We start from the raw sequence: 15144 nt of genomic DNA on the forward strand, positions 1-15144 counted from the left end.
CATATGTTATTTTTCTACCTTTCTTTAATTTTGTAATATTATATACAGTCGATTGTTATTTATTTTGTTTGTTAAATTTTACCCTTTTTTGTTTTTGTTTGTACGAACGCACCAATTGATATTGAGTGCCACCGATTCAAAGGTGTATGTTCAAATAAATAAATAAATAAATTGCACCGTCTTTCGGGTAAGACGTTTAAGCCGTTGGTCCCGTGTGCATTATGGCCCATGTGCACGTTAAAGAACGAAGTACACTCTTCGGAAAAGAGTAGGGGATTATCTGCCGGTGTACTGCCCAATCACCACCAGAAGGACCCCAATGGAAATAAGTCTTCTTCTAGATTTTCGTGGGCTATCCTTGGTGTTTACACCGAATAAATCCAATCTAATCCAATCCAATCCTACCTCACACGTCAGTTCTACAATTCGTCATTACTTAAAATTTCAAGCTTCACATTTCTCAGAAAAAAATTCTCTTTGCACTCTTATGCAAATGTCACTTTCAACCTTTAGAATTTAATTTGAAATTAAACATTACCAAACGACATACCATATCCGCAACTGTTTTTTAAGTTATACCATCTAGATTGATGACATTGATGAGTAAATATATATAATATATATTTAACTAATAAACCTTCATTTAACTCGTAGAGCCAGCGAGGTGCACCATCTTACCAAAAGGAAAGCTCTGGACATTTGATGACCACTCGTTTATCTCAAATGGCGACTGTCGTTACTCCATGGCAACAGATTATACAACTGGACACTTTTCAGTGGAAGTTGAACATAATGAGTATTTCACAAGGCGAGCTATTTATCTCACTCTAGATTGCATCACTGTACACATTGATTTCAGCGGTTCGGTAACCATTTCAGGTGTACCTGTAAAACTTCCTTATATTCATGGCAACCCCAAAAATGTACTTGTAAGTAGATTTGGATCTTCTACAATCACTATTGTTACGAATCTTGGTGTGAAAATTATCTGGAAGGAAAATGGAAAAGTGACTATTTTTGTACCTAAACATTATCATGGACAAATGGCTGGATTGTGCGGAGACATGAATAACAACAAAATGGATGATACTATGACAAGACAAATGTTACCAGCAAAAAGCACCAAGGAGCTGGTACACAGCTGGAAGGTTGAAGGTTACACCCACTGTAAAAAAGAAAGCAAAAGCATAAATGAAAATATCATTATCAACACTGCCAACAATAAACAATTTCCAGCGTGTATTGGGAAACACCAACATGTGATTGAGTACGCGCGGTCTGAGTGCCAGGATATTTTGACAAGTCCACTTACAGATTGCCATCAGTATGTCGACCCTCAAGACTACTACTCACTGTGTATGCAGGATTCTTGTGTGTGTGGCCTGAATAATCCGTGCTACTGCGAATCCTTAACAGCATACGTTTTAGAATGTCAACGACAAAATGTAAATCTTCAAAATTACAATGTCAAGCCATCAACTTGCAGTAAGTATATTTCTATTGTGGCATTAGCTGAAGTTATATACTTATTGCAAAATTAGTTGGTCACTTTAAATCAGCTAGACCTAACTTATATTTTAATTGAATGTTAGGCAGTGTTTCCAAATTTTACGACAAACAGTATTCTTTAACAGAAAGGTGTGATGTAAAATCAGTAGTGAAGTGTTTTCAGCACATAACATCTTAAGTTAAACAAATTTAAAGAAAAAATATGACAAAATTTTCTTAATATGTCATATATATATATATATATATATATATATATATATATATATTAAATGTGTTGCATAGGCAAATACAGTATAAATACTTATATAAAAACTGGAGATACGAGGAAGATTTGATCAAGACATATTTGAAACAACAGGTATTAAACGAGTATCCTGTTGTTTTCAAATAATTTTGAGGCAAATCTTCATCGTATCATATATATATATATACATATATATATATATATATATATATATATCAACAATGTGTCGAAATACAATAATTGAAGGTTGCCCCTTCTGTCTTTATCAACGTTAAAGTAAGTAGAAGATCTTCCACACTGTTTAGGCCTATATGAGGTTTCTATCGGTGATGCTCACCCCGTTCTCAATTCCAATTACAGGTGTGATTTGCGAACCTAGTTTTGTGTACGATGAATGTGGACCAGCGCAGGAATGTCAGCCAACGTGCTATGATAATAAGAGCACACCAACATGCTGGTACATGCAATGCAAACCTGGCTGCCACTGTTCTGCGGGACGTGTGTTACACCAGGGCCGTTGCATTAAAAAAACAGACTGCCCCAGGATATAAACTAACCATTATTTGATAATTCATGTCCTATTAGATTTAGCTTCTTTGCTAAAACAAGATGTGTACAAACTGTTCTTTCTACGGGAAACTCAACTATTCAATTTACAAACCCTAGGTGTGACAGAATTGTGTTTTTAATAATGAAATAAAAAATATTTTGCCTGTAGGTTGCACTAATTTTATATAAAAAAAATAAATTAACAATGTTAAGTCTAAATAGCTTAGACAATTATAAGGAGGTGAACAATTATATGAAGCAAAACTACAAACAATTTTTAAACAATTTTGTCTAATTAAAATGTAACTACATGCATTTCAGATCAATCAAGTACGATTTATGATTCAATTCAGAAAGAAGTAATCATTTATTGATGCTCAGAAATTAGCAAAAATGACGAAATGATTAAAATGGTAGAATGTATTTGAAATGAATAAAAAATATTCCTAACATGATTACATAATTATATATTATTACAAGAGGATCTAGTACTTTACATTAATTGCAATTATAATAGTATTTTTCCTAACCGTGAAATTAGTGTGCTTTTGTGTATTAAAAATAGAGAGAATAATTATGAGAAAAAAATATTTAAAATAAACTATGTCACTTTCAATCAAATTTCAATACAAAAACTCATTTAGACAACAGAACTTCAAAATGATGTTGTGGATAGGTATATCTCGATGACATACAAAGTTGGGGGCGGGGCATTTGAGCATACAACTGATTAACAATTTCAATATGCTTGAAGTAAATTTCTGAAACAGATATGTTAATATACTATTGATATGGCGCAGAAAACATGATCTGAGACGCGGATTTTTTTGAAGAAGCCCTGCTTATTTTTTTATAAGTGTTATTTAATAAAATATTAAGCATTGTCTCAGTAATTAATTATATTACAATTTTAAAATGCTTCGAAAGACGCAATACTAACAAATGTGAACATTTATTTTTACCATACATGGTACCACGAATTCTCGGACTCAGATCTAAACCGAGACTTTAAAAGGTAACATTTTTACCATCATGTTTGTTTTTATTGCTCATGGAATCCAAACATGTAGTATTTTCATGTAGTATTTTTTTTTTTTATAAACGATGTGTTTGTAATGTATACAAGAAGTGATGAGTTAACATGCTTTAGGATCATAGTAACATTTAAAAAGTAATCTGTGATAGGCGATTTATTATTCCGTAATTTTCAAAAGTTATAACGTAGTATCAACAGTTTTAGCAAATCTTAAAAATATTGCTCTATTTTAAAGTATCTTCACGTTTTATTCTCCTTTTAGTGTTTGGTGTTTATTTTTAAAATTGTATTTTCATCGGTAATGTTTCTATGTAACCTCTTTTCAACTTTTTCATTTTGCCGTGTAAAACCAATTTTCTGTATATATTTTTAACAGACAATAAAGTTTCTTGAATCTTGAATTATTTATTGCATTTTATGCAATTATTTAAAGGAAAACCGTAAGAAATCAAAGAGAATGCAAATTTAGTCTCCTGGCCATGGCTCAGAATCAGATGGTAGAACATCCGAACCGTTGGAAGGTCTATAGATAACAAAACAAACTGACGAAAAAACAAAGGAGTAAAAGAATAATCAGATAACATCAATCATTTTCTGATGAAGTATCGATGTGAAAAACGCGGACAAAATAGGCCTAATACTTGAATTCAGGTCAGCGGTACTGGCGACCATCCTGAGTAAAAATTCAAAGCTGACATTTTCATATATTCCTCCACCATGACTAACAGATTGCTAGTACTACACTGCTTATGCAATCTTAATAAGAATATTAACAACACAGCTATCAGTTGTGTATGAAAGTTTGTTGTAGCTGTATTTTGATGTGCAATACAATATACTATTAGATAGTAAAGATATTCGCCTTGATAGAGGTTGCAGGTTAGAGGTTTTTAAAAAATCACCGACTGTACAAAAACTATTTCTAACGAGATTTGCTTATTAATACGATAATAACATAATTGTTTAATATATATTAGAACACTTGTTCACGTGCATTTCAAAGAAAATGTCTTATGTATAATTATACTGTTAAGATTTTCACTAATACCGCGTCCTAGAATTTCAAATAAAATGTATACAATTTTAATTTAAATTTCGATTTATTCGTCAAACACGCAGTTAAAAACATGTTCGAAAATTTTGCTGAGTGTACATGCTGAACATTTTCTAAAAATATTTGAAAAAAAAATACACAACGTTCAGAAAAAAAAGAAAAGAAAACGTCATACACAACATACAAAAAGTCACAAAACAATAAACTGCAAACCAGCCTTTAAGATGTTCAGAAGTTTGAACGGTTTTAAAATCCGAAAACTTTTAAAATGTCGAAGTTGTTAAAAATAGTTGAAAATACTGAGGTTGAGACACAAAAATATTATTAAGATAAATTTTTGATTTGAAAATTAAAACCAGTTTAAAATGTATATGCATTAGGCCTATCTAATTTAATTCGGAGAATTTCAGTTAACGTCAGAGTTCAATCCTCATGTATTTTAAAACGAAACCAAGTTACCAGGCGTATGAAATTGTCTTGATAATGTTTATCAACCTATCAAAAATGTCTATAAAGTCATCCAGCTAACAAAATTCGTAAGGCAGAAAAGAATATTTAATTATTAGACAATATCAAACAATAGCGTGCGACTATTTAACATATAATCAACCAATATTTTGCACATATTTTAAATATAATATTGCATGCAACGTATTCTTAGCTCTTAGTTTTTCTTGCACTTTTATTTCTGTGTTTATAGAACGATATTTATTCATCACACTTCGCTTTAATACTACAATAAATATCAATTGTCATTTTAACCACAGAAATGAAACTGTCGAACAGTATAAATGGCAGTTAGCCTATGTGCAGCATACACGTATAATCCCAATGACAAGGAGATAAAATTCCAAAGAGCCTAAAATTCCAAAAATCCCAAAAAGTTCCAAAATGAAACACCATATCAAATTCGGTGAAATGCGTTCACTACTCGCTTTTGAATTAACTTACGATTTCTCTGCCCAGGAGAAACGTGATATTAATTGTACCAAAATAGGACTGATGTGATGTTAACTAGAATCACAGGGCTTGATCTGAAATCAATCAATATTAAACAATATAGACGTATACAAAAAATGTGACAACAACCAATTGAATCAGTGACCAGTCGATAATCGTATACGTAATAAGGTCACAAGCAAAAGCATCAGGTTGCTTATGTTATTGTGATTTAACGTTGGTTTTATCGGATGCTATTCTGTTGTTACACCAAACGCGTGGACCTTCTCGAGCGAGAACAGCTTGGTTGTAATGCGTTCTACGAGATAATGGGAGTGATTTGGGAAGGATAAAGTACGATGGACCAAAGGGACGAGTCTTCGTCAGCGACAACCTCGGAGGTTCATTCTGGGACGTCCGATAGAGAAGATGAATATACGGACAGGAATACGCAAGCCCAAGCAAGCAACAGGTATTAGTGAGTAACATACCATTGACAGAAATAGGAACAGACCTATTATTAATGCGTCATTAATTCGGTTGTTACTGTATCGGATAGAACTTTGTAATATGTAATGAATTTGTATGGTGACAAACTGAGATGCGCTAGTATTAGATGAGACTGGTGTTTTGAAGACTAACATCCAAGATACTAATCATTTACTTCTTTTTGTTTAGTGTATATATTTTATGCGCCTCAACAAATTTCTTGGTCTTTTGTTTTGTCACCGTCGTCGTCTTCACCATCATCAACATTATCATTATCGTCTTTGTCATCATCATCGTTATCATCATCGTCATCATCATCTTCGTCGTCGTTGTCGTCGTCGTCGTCATCTTTTTCTATATCTTTTGTCTTTTTAATTCCTTTGCACCCGTTAGAGGTCCAGGTTTGCGCGCTTATACACATGGTGGATGGCTGATACTTAGAGTTTATGCTTTGTAACTGTACTTTCTGAAATTGAAATTAAATGAAATGATATCAGAATTATTAAACTTTATAATACAAATTATTGATAACAATTCACATTCCACTTTCTCCTGCTTTATAAAAAAGTATATACGTGTTATTCATAATCATAATCATCAATATCCGTCATTTTCACAATCGTTATCATCACTACCATACATTATTTTCACCATCATTATCGCCATCTGATGACCATCGTCATATACATTAGCATTATTATTAGGCAATTTTGTTATGGTAGTAATTAATAGAGGTTGATAGGGTGCCATGATCCTTATTCATTGCCATCCGTCTCTATACGTGTATTTTCTGTTTAAACACAGGAATCATCGACTTTATTAAATGATTTATACAGTAGATTATGTAAATGATTGATTTTCTAACAAAAACATGAATAAATGTGGCATTTTTCTTTTAGCAGTAGTTGACAATGTTTGCTGAAAGTTAATAGTTTTCAAAAACATATGTATAATTTATTCAAATAAAAAAAAAAATAAAGTCGTATGAAAATATGCAAGCCAATATCAAAATATGCATGTGTTTTTAAATCTAAGTTAGTAATTATGACTTAACAAACTTTAAAGTTGTTGTTGTATTTTATATATTTTTGAACCTTGTTTATAATAAACGAAATTGCACGTAGGATCATGGTAATGAGTTTAGGTACAGACTCACGAATGGTACAGATACAAGATGAGAGATGTTTCAAGGATGTATTTGTTTATTGGCTACAAAAATCAAATAAAAAATGAAATAGTAAATCAATTAATTATTTGCTAGTGTTTTCCTTTTAATGGTGAACCTTTACAACCCCAATCGAATTTATCATGATCATTCTTGCTATGAAGCAGAAAGATAAACATTAGGCCTAAAGTTTCGTATTTTGAAGATAGTGTCCATTACTGATATAGAAGAGAACACAATTAAGACCGTTTTACAGAATTATAGGCCTATTCTCTATTTCTTTTTGTAATCCACATTAAACGTATTCGTTATGCATTATTGTAAAATATTAATTGAGGCATTATGTGGTTTACGCAATGCTTCAGCATATAAACGGTCGCCTGCCCTGAGTGTCAGTGCGCGTTAATCGATCATCCATGATTACCGTTAATAGATATGGGTAAATACAATACTCTCCTAACACTTTCCACAAAATGTGTCGACACCGTTGAACGCGAAAATACCTAGATACACATACAACGTTTAACTACTGTTCAAATATTGTTATCATAGCTTGGAAACGATGCTTTGTTGAGAAATAAATCTGATTTGTGAATACGTATTCAGCTAGCTTGATACACCTGTATAATTATTCGATGAACAATATTGTGTTCATCTTTAAAAATGGGTTTTCTTAAAATAGGCCGAATATTACAAGATATATATTTTCAAATAACTGTCATAATCTGGTATAGACCCCGCGAGTGTTGACATTGTAATATTGAAATCAATTAGATCTATTATTCAATAAATTTTAACTGATGAATACTCCTATTGTCAAAAACTATCGAAGGTCACGAGAGTCTGTTATGATATTTCTCGTATGTACAATGTTTAGTGTTTCTAATTAAATGTTATATTACTGTTAGCTTCTTTTAAATAATAGGGCAAATGATTATAGTGGTAATCACCGATGTTCATGATACATTCATGAGAATAGCCCGACCATTACCATTTTCTCGTTTACCGGATTCCATTCCATAAATGTCACTCCACGTTGCCACTGTCACTGTATAGTCCACCTGCACTCACATATATTTCTAATGGAGGTTCCTCGCACTCACATATTTTATATGAAGGCTCCTCATCTCACTTGCTATTTCTGCTGATTTTCCAGCCGCGTACATAGTACGACATTCAAGTTCCATATTTCAACTGTGGTTTTTGGCGGTCTAAGTGACGCTTTCGGTCCATAGACTTCCTTTCGGCTTTCACCCATGCACTTCATTTTTGCTCGGATCATTCACGAATCTGATGTAATTTTCGTCTGTGATCTGGCACTTCTTCGCACTTCCGCCTGGTTTTTGTTCTGTATTTACATTATTGGTTTCTGTTAATATTTTTTAAGGATACATGTAATAAGCCTATAGTCCAACCCCCTATTAACCCTAGGAGGGCCAGGTGACTATTTTTTTTTTCTAAACCGTCTTGTGGTAATGTTGTAAATAGATATTAACAAATGGTTGGTTCCCCAATTATATATACCGGTATATATAATCCATTGAACTTGTGTACATATCCTGTTCTAATGACTAACCTGCAAAAAAAATTATATTAAAACATTATACAAAGGTTTACAATTTGTATTGTCTATAATATAAACAATACCAATGTATAGAAAATAATGAATATAAATATAGTATACTAACAAAAATAATTGTCTTGTTTTTCTTTCTCTCTTAGCTATGGATCAATGCAACCTTTGACTGAAATAGAATCGGACTATCGAAGGAGGTGGTGGTCTATACGTGTTATGTACTTCACTATATTTTTCGAGGCTGTCGGTTATTCTATGGTCATTCCGTCCATTTGGCCTTATTTACAAGTAGTATGTTTTTGTCTTATCTGTACAATAATATAAATTGAACCTAATATGGTAACTTTCTAGAGTATATTTTTCTGTACGTCAAATTCATTAAAGTAAGACTATAGTTGAGAAAGGTTTTTTTTTAATGTGATATATCATTTTTATATCACTTATGGAGGTGTTTTCATAAAATATTAAATTCATGTTCTTCTCATGTTTAGATCCACCGTGAATCCACTACCAAGATGCTTGGCTGGATTATAGCAAGTAACAGCTTAGCAACACTGATTGTTGCACCCATATGCGGCGTGTGGGCGAACCGATACGGCAGTAAGCTACCGCTCATCATTACATTATTCTTGGGTATAGTAGCCAGTGTGACGTATGCGTATCTTTATCTGCCGAAGCATAATAACCATATTTACATGCTAATCTCACGAGTAATACAAGGAACTTCAGCAGGTGAATATGAACTTAAATATGTTTAGACATTACAAAGTTAAATGTGATTATCACCATTAATGCTCTTCGCTTACTGACTTTCCGTTGTTTACCAGATCATTCCATGTAAAACCTTGGTATTTAAACTATGATTCAACGTCACCCAGGGCACCATATCTTTTCCAAGACTAAAAAGAAAACTTCATGAAAACATCTATAAAATGTGGCAAATGTTTGCTATGAATCACAAGGACCTCTTAATTCATTTCGGTCTAGAAAATGTAAGCGCTTTTAAAAAAGTGTCAGGTCTGTAAATTAATATGAAGTTCTATATTGAAATTGGCAAAGTCGCTAGCAACCAAACCTGTCAGGCCTTGTCACTGACAAATCATAGAATGAGCAGGTCGTGTCGTGAGATTTATTATCCATTTCATCAAACACTTAATTGTCGTGCCTCGACCAAATCGCCAACTGTTCATGGAATTCGAAGAACTTTCACACGATGGAGAGTAGACCACCTCAGCTGCACCATGGTTGGGGGCTGAGGTAACAACATTTATGGTAATGAATAGCACCTTGATGTGGCATGATATTGCACTCTCAGGCCTGAATTTAATTAATATGTTCCTTTTTCTCAATTTCTTTTTATAATTTTTAAAAATGTAAGGGGCCCGTGCCTACTCCGTCCTCCCTTGAATCCGCCCACGGCGGTTCGCACAACCGGAAATTTACGGCTCGAGTCTCACTTCACAATCGAAAACTAATATAAACTACATTGATGGAGAAATGATCCAATAGCCGATCGCCAACCAAAGTTTGCTGTTACATTAAATGTCAAATTTTGTCCTAGCTCAGAATGCGGTATTAGAGAGATTATGGTTATGACTAGTTATTATTATTATTACATTCTCGTATCTCATTGATGATGTATGCTTTATGCACCAATGCCATTTTATGTTTTTTTCAAAAATAATTATTTAATCTAGTTTCCAAGTTAAAAAAGCATTTTTAAAGTACAGAAATACAATTTCCGGGCCTCTTTATCTTCAATAATACCCACACGCCTCAGAATTAATCATAGTGATGCTAGGTTGGATGTTCAAGGGAGTAGAACTCCCAACATGCCAGCTATCTGATTTAGGTCTTAGTTCTCCTCAAAATGTTCGAGAACTAGAGATCTAGATTGATAACTGGCATAATATAATAACGAACGAAAGCAACCGAGTATTAATTTCATACTTGATTGTTGCTACGTATTTTATTGATTGGTCTTTTTATTTACTTTTTACAATAATAGGCCTATTTTTCCGGTCTAGGGAGTGAATTCTATCAGTTCAACAATAAACACACAGTGTTACTCCATCTTTTAATAGTTTGCACAATTTTCGATTTTATTTAGTTAATTTGTGTGGTACAGTCTACCGGAGAAATTATTGTAGACTGTCTAAAGTGAAATCAAACGTCTTTTTGCCATGATGCATTTGTTAAAAACTGTAGATTAGGAAATTCATCTTTAGTTAGTTTTATTTAATGATTTTGTTTAATAATAGGTTGCATTGCAATTACAAGAACTTTCGTTTCGGCGGCAACAACATTAGAGGAAAGAACAGATGCAACAGTTCATTTGATGGCATCTCAGACGCTGGGATTTCTCATAGGCCCTGGTAAGTCAACTTATTATGCCTGGTAGGTCCGTTTATAATTTATAGTAGAAGTTCACCGAGGTCCACTTGTAAATGCATTAGATTCCTGCCTTTTACGAAAGGCTCATAGCCAGTGGCAGATTTAAGGTGGGTGGGGGCAGCCGACTGGCCCGCCCCCTAAAATATTCAAATTTAAGTTAAGTTCTTACCTCAGCCCTGACCATGGGCGGGCTGATGTGAGTGAACCCTTTGGAAGTCCTTCCCTGCATCTTCTATTTCAAATTCGGTCCGCCACTGACGACTGATGTTTTGCTTTTTTAAAAAGTAAGGTAGGTCAACTTATAATAATCACTTGGGCCCGGTACTTTTTTCCGAGATTTGGCCAAGTACAGTAGCCGCTAAATCCACCTGCCTATCAATTTCGTTCTGTCGACCAAGCTGGGATAGGCTTTTTTTTTAATCGTAATATTTAATAGCAAACCAGTAACTGCTGATGAATACATACGTGTTTGCTCTTAAACATACTAGTCCTGTACATAAAAATTACTATCCAAACTCCAAGAACTTTTCAAAAGGAACCGAATATTCCTTTAAAAAACATTTTTTTTTTATTTGAAAATTTTAATTTGCGTTAAATTTCAGTTCTCCAGAGTGCTTTCGTTCCTTTTGGTGAAGAATGGGTGCAATGGGATACTATTAAACTTCGAATCAACATGTACACCATGCCTTCTTTAGTAACCGCGTTGATGGCGCTCATAAACTTCCTTCTCATTATTTATGTTTTCCATGACATTAATATAGCCGATGACCCAGATGACCCTGACGGAGAGTATGAAGGTAGGATTTTTTTTTGTATTTAATATCTATCTTGTGATTTGATATTCAATATGTTTCCTACCTATTGCACGTCTGGTATGAATGGCTAGAAATGCTTTTAAAAATTAAAAATAAAATGTCAAGAAGACATTCATTTCCTTAAATTATATTAATATGTTGGACATTATATCTTAGCCTTGCCTCCCCCTACGTTATGCATATACTTGGATGGAGTCGTGCATTAGCAGTTCGTAATATAAGTCTCATCATGGCTTTACTTGCCATATTGGGAATAAGTTCAGTATTGCTGCTTAAGCTCTTTTCAAATTGGTAAGTCAAACGCTTTTAACAGTCAATGCTGTACTACATTTATTATTTTTGCTGCATCTGTTTGAAAAATAGTATTTAACTTATTCATGCTTAATATTATTATTATTACAGATATTATTATTATTATTATTATTATTATTATTATACTGTATATTATTAGTTGTTTTATAACATTGTTGAACTGAATTTCGTTCTTACTGTATTTGTGTACGTTGAAATTGGAAGAAACCTTGACTAGCGTAAGCTATTTGTTTCTTTAAAATCGCTACACTGTCGCTACAGCGTTTTTAGTGGAATCGTTACACTGCGTAGCACTCACTGATTCAATCGGGAAGGCTCCCCGATTCGACCGACCAATCAGCATGCATTTGTTATTGCATTTGCTAGATGTAAGTAAAAACACCAAGTACATTCAAACATTTATAACTTACTAATGTATTATTGTAAGCTTTCGATATTCTGAGAATAACCTAACCATTACCATTTTCTCGATTACCGGATTACGCGTTGGTGTATTCTATCTGCTCCGCCTGAGTAATATACAGTATCTCCTGATACTAACCTCACTTTGCATGCCACTGCTAGTCCACATGCACTCACATATTTCTAATGGAGGCTCCTCACACTCACATATTTTACATTATTTGGAGTGGAGCTGTAGCTTGATGGTTAGGATGCTTGCCTTTTAATCACATACTCATGGGTTCAAATTCTGTAACAGAACAGACTAAAAACATTCCCACTGCCTAAGCCTCGTAAAAAGATTTAGTCTACAAAGTTTAACAGGGCCCCTAAATATCAACTAAGCTGAAAGGGGCACTGACTATAGTGGTTTAAAAAAAAATTATCAAAAATATATATCAAATGTGTTTTTTTATATTTTATATATTGTACTTTAGCAGACGATAAAGATAATATAGCAATGTTTTACTATTATACTATTACAAAAAAAAATTTTCAAACTCTCATATTAAAGAAAGAGGGTTTTTAATTTGATTGAAGTACATATATGATGTTCAATTGGATTTTCCCTTCAGGTTTGGTGATAGATGCGTTGTTGGTATGCTAATATTGTCATCCGGGGTATGTTTCTTTATTCCATTTGGAAACAATCATCTACGTAGACCTGCAAATAGTAGGTTTAAATATGTTAGTTTGAGTGCCTCAAATATCCAAGTAGAACAAACGTAACTTATATTATTGTTCCATATTGCAAGGTTAATCAGCTCGAACGATAAAATTCAATTATATATATATATATATGTCCTACCCAAAATCCACAAAGCAGGCCATCCTTATATAAATAGCTTGTAATTAAAGAGTAGAACAACAAAGGTTGACGAACGGATAAAACTTGTATGTTCGTGTTCATGCATATACTTTTATATCGATTTATTATCCCTATTCACAAGAAAGAAGACTGCAAAGATTTTAATAACTATAGAGGCATATCTTTGACTTCTTGCGTGTCCAAGATCTTTAATAGAATACTTGCCAAAAATATTTCAACTTATCTTGAAAATAATGATGCCCTTTCGGAAGTCCAGGGAGGCTTTCGACCTTTACATAGGTATGAGGACCACACTTTACTCTGAAAAGTATAGCTGCTTGCCGTCTCCAGCAAAAGAAAAAACACCTATATTGCCTTCCTGGACTTTCGAAAATCTTTTGATAGTGTTTGGAGGGATGGTTTAATGAAAGCAATATGAGATCAGGTATTAGGGGTAAGGTCTGGAGAGTTATCGATAAATTGTATGAAAATGTTAAGGGAAAGGTTTGTTTTGGATCAATTGACACAGACTTTTTTGATAATGATCAAGGGGTGAAACAGGGGTGTGTATTATCCCCTGTACTTTTTAGTATATTTATTAATGAATTTACGAAAATACTAAAGTCAAATGATCTTGGCACCAGAATCAATGATGTATGGGTTGGTAGCCTGTTTTGGGCTGACGATGTTGTGCTTTTAGCTAACACTGAAAACGAGATGGAAAAAATGCTAGACGTTGCAGGTAAATTTGTACAAGAATGGAAGTTAAATTTTAACTTTGACAAGTCGATGTTTTGGTTATGGGAAAACGTGTTAATAAAGAAAAGAAATGGAAATTATGGGAGGGTTATATCACAGAAGCAGAATCTTACAAATATCTGGGTGTAATTATATCACGGAAATTAAATGACCATATGCAATTTGATAATGTCATCCAAAAAGGTCAAAGATTAATTGCATATATAAAATCAATTATTAGTAACTTTGACAATTTTAACAGAGTTTACTATGGAGATATTCTGTGGTGGTCAGTTGCCCTTCCTTCCTTAAATTACGGCTGTTCTGTATGGTGTACTTTAAGCAATCTTGATATAACAAAATTGGAACGCTTACAACTTCAAATGGCGCGGTATAAACTTAAAGCACCTAGGAACACACGTTGTGCCGCATTATATGGGGAACTCGGATGGTCTCCCATCAATGAGCTACATAAAATTGCCCGTGTGAAATTCTTCAGCAGGATAATTGAAATGAGCACACATCGTTGGCCCAAATTTCTACTTCTTGCTATGTTACAACTCAATTGTGATTTTAAAGATTTAAGATATAAATTTCTATATTGTATATATGATATTTTGATAAGAAGCGAGTCTGAAGATATTTTCAATGTACTACTTAATAACAAGGGATGTTGTTATTCTCAAACGCTTATTTTAAGAAAATTGGATGATATTTGGATTAATCAATGGAGAGATGATATTCAAAACAAATCATCCCTTTCAGTTTATGCATCCTTAACACCCCATCCTGTATTACAACATTACCTTATTGATAAAACGGACTTTGAGGGGGTTGCATTGAAATTTAAACTTAGATCAAATACGCTACCATTAAATTCCAAAACATCAAATTCGTCCACAAATAATAATGAAAAATGTGCCCTGTGCAATCTCAATGCAGACGAGAATACTGGACATTTCCTCTTAGTCTGCCCAGCCCTACAAAATATACGTATAGATGAAATTTCTAAATTAAAAATAGAATTACTTGACAATATAGAATTGTATAATGAATTTATTAATGCAAACGATGA

General features: G+C 33.3%; 3 protein-coding genes across 3 annotated transcripts in view; 2 read left to right on the forward strand and 1 right to left on the reverse strand.

Annotated features, from left to right (window-relative positions):
* The window catches only part of LOC117101129 (BMP-binding endothelial regulator protein-like), a gene marked incomplete at its 5' end in the record, with an annotated part of 7989 nt that extends 3601 nt beyond the window's left edge, over positions 1 to 4388 (forward strand). Inside the window, 2 exons of the mRNA XM_033241021.1 lie at positions 655 to 1485; positions 2114 to 4388. Of these exons, the coding sequence (XP_033096912.1) occupies positions 655 to 1485; positions 2114 to 2304 (1022 nt within the window). The remainder of the gene's footprint in view (positions 1 to 654; positions 1486 to 2113) is intronic.
* Positions 4389 to 5215: 827 nt separating this feature from the next.
* Positions 5216 to 15144, forward strand: part of LOC117101164 (major facilitator superfamily domain-containing protein 8-like) — an 11467-nt gene continuing 1538 nt past the window's right edge. The window contains exons 1-7 of the mRNA XM_033241051.1: positions 5216 to 5803; positions 8708 to 8852; positions 9053 to 9293; positions 10823 to 10936; positions 11558 to 11752; positions 12344 to 12450; positions 13064 to 13196. Coding sequence (XP_033096942.1) covers positions 5691 to 5803; positions 8708 to 8852; positions 9053 to 9293; positions 10823 to 10936; positions 11558 to 11752; positions 12344 to 12450; positions 13064 to 13196 — 1048 coding nt within the window. The 5' untranslated portion in view covers positions 5216 to 5690. The remainder of the gene's footprint in view (positions 5804 to 8707; positions 8853 to 9052; positions 9294 to 10822; positions 10937 to 11557; positions 11753 to 12343; positions 12451 to 13063; positions 13197 to 15144) is intronic.
* On the reverse strand, positions 6029 to 8235 carry LOC117101143 (calsequestrin-1-like). The gene is made up of 2 exons (XM_033241025.1): positions 7977 to 8235; positions 6029 to 6286 (listed from the first exon to the last, which is right to left on the reverse strand). The coding sequence occupies exons 1-2, from the start codon at positions 8004 to 8006 to the stop codon at positions 6029 to 6031; spliced, it is 288 nt and encodes a 95-aa protein (XP_033096916.1). The 5' UTR covers positions 8007 to 8235.

Source organism: Anneissia japonica, unplaced genomic scaffold (assembly GCF_011630105.1).
Source record: "Anneissia japonica isolate Jap-2015-1 unplaced genomic scaffold, ASM1163010v1 scaffold288157_len95398_cov146, whole genome shotgun sequence".
Taxonomy (NCBI): Eukaryota; Metazoa; Echinodermata; class Crinoidea; order Comatulida; family Comatulidae; genus Anneissia; species Anneissia japonica.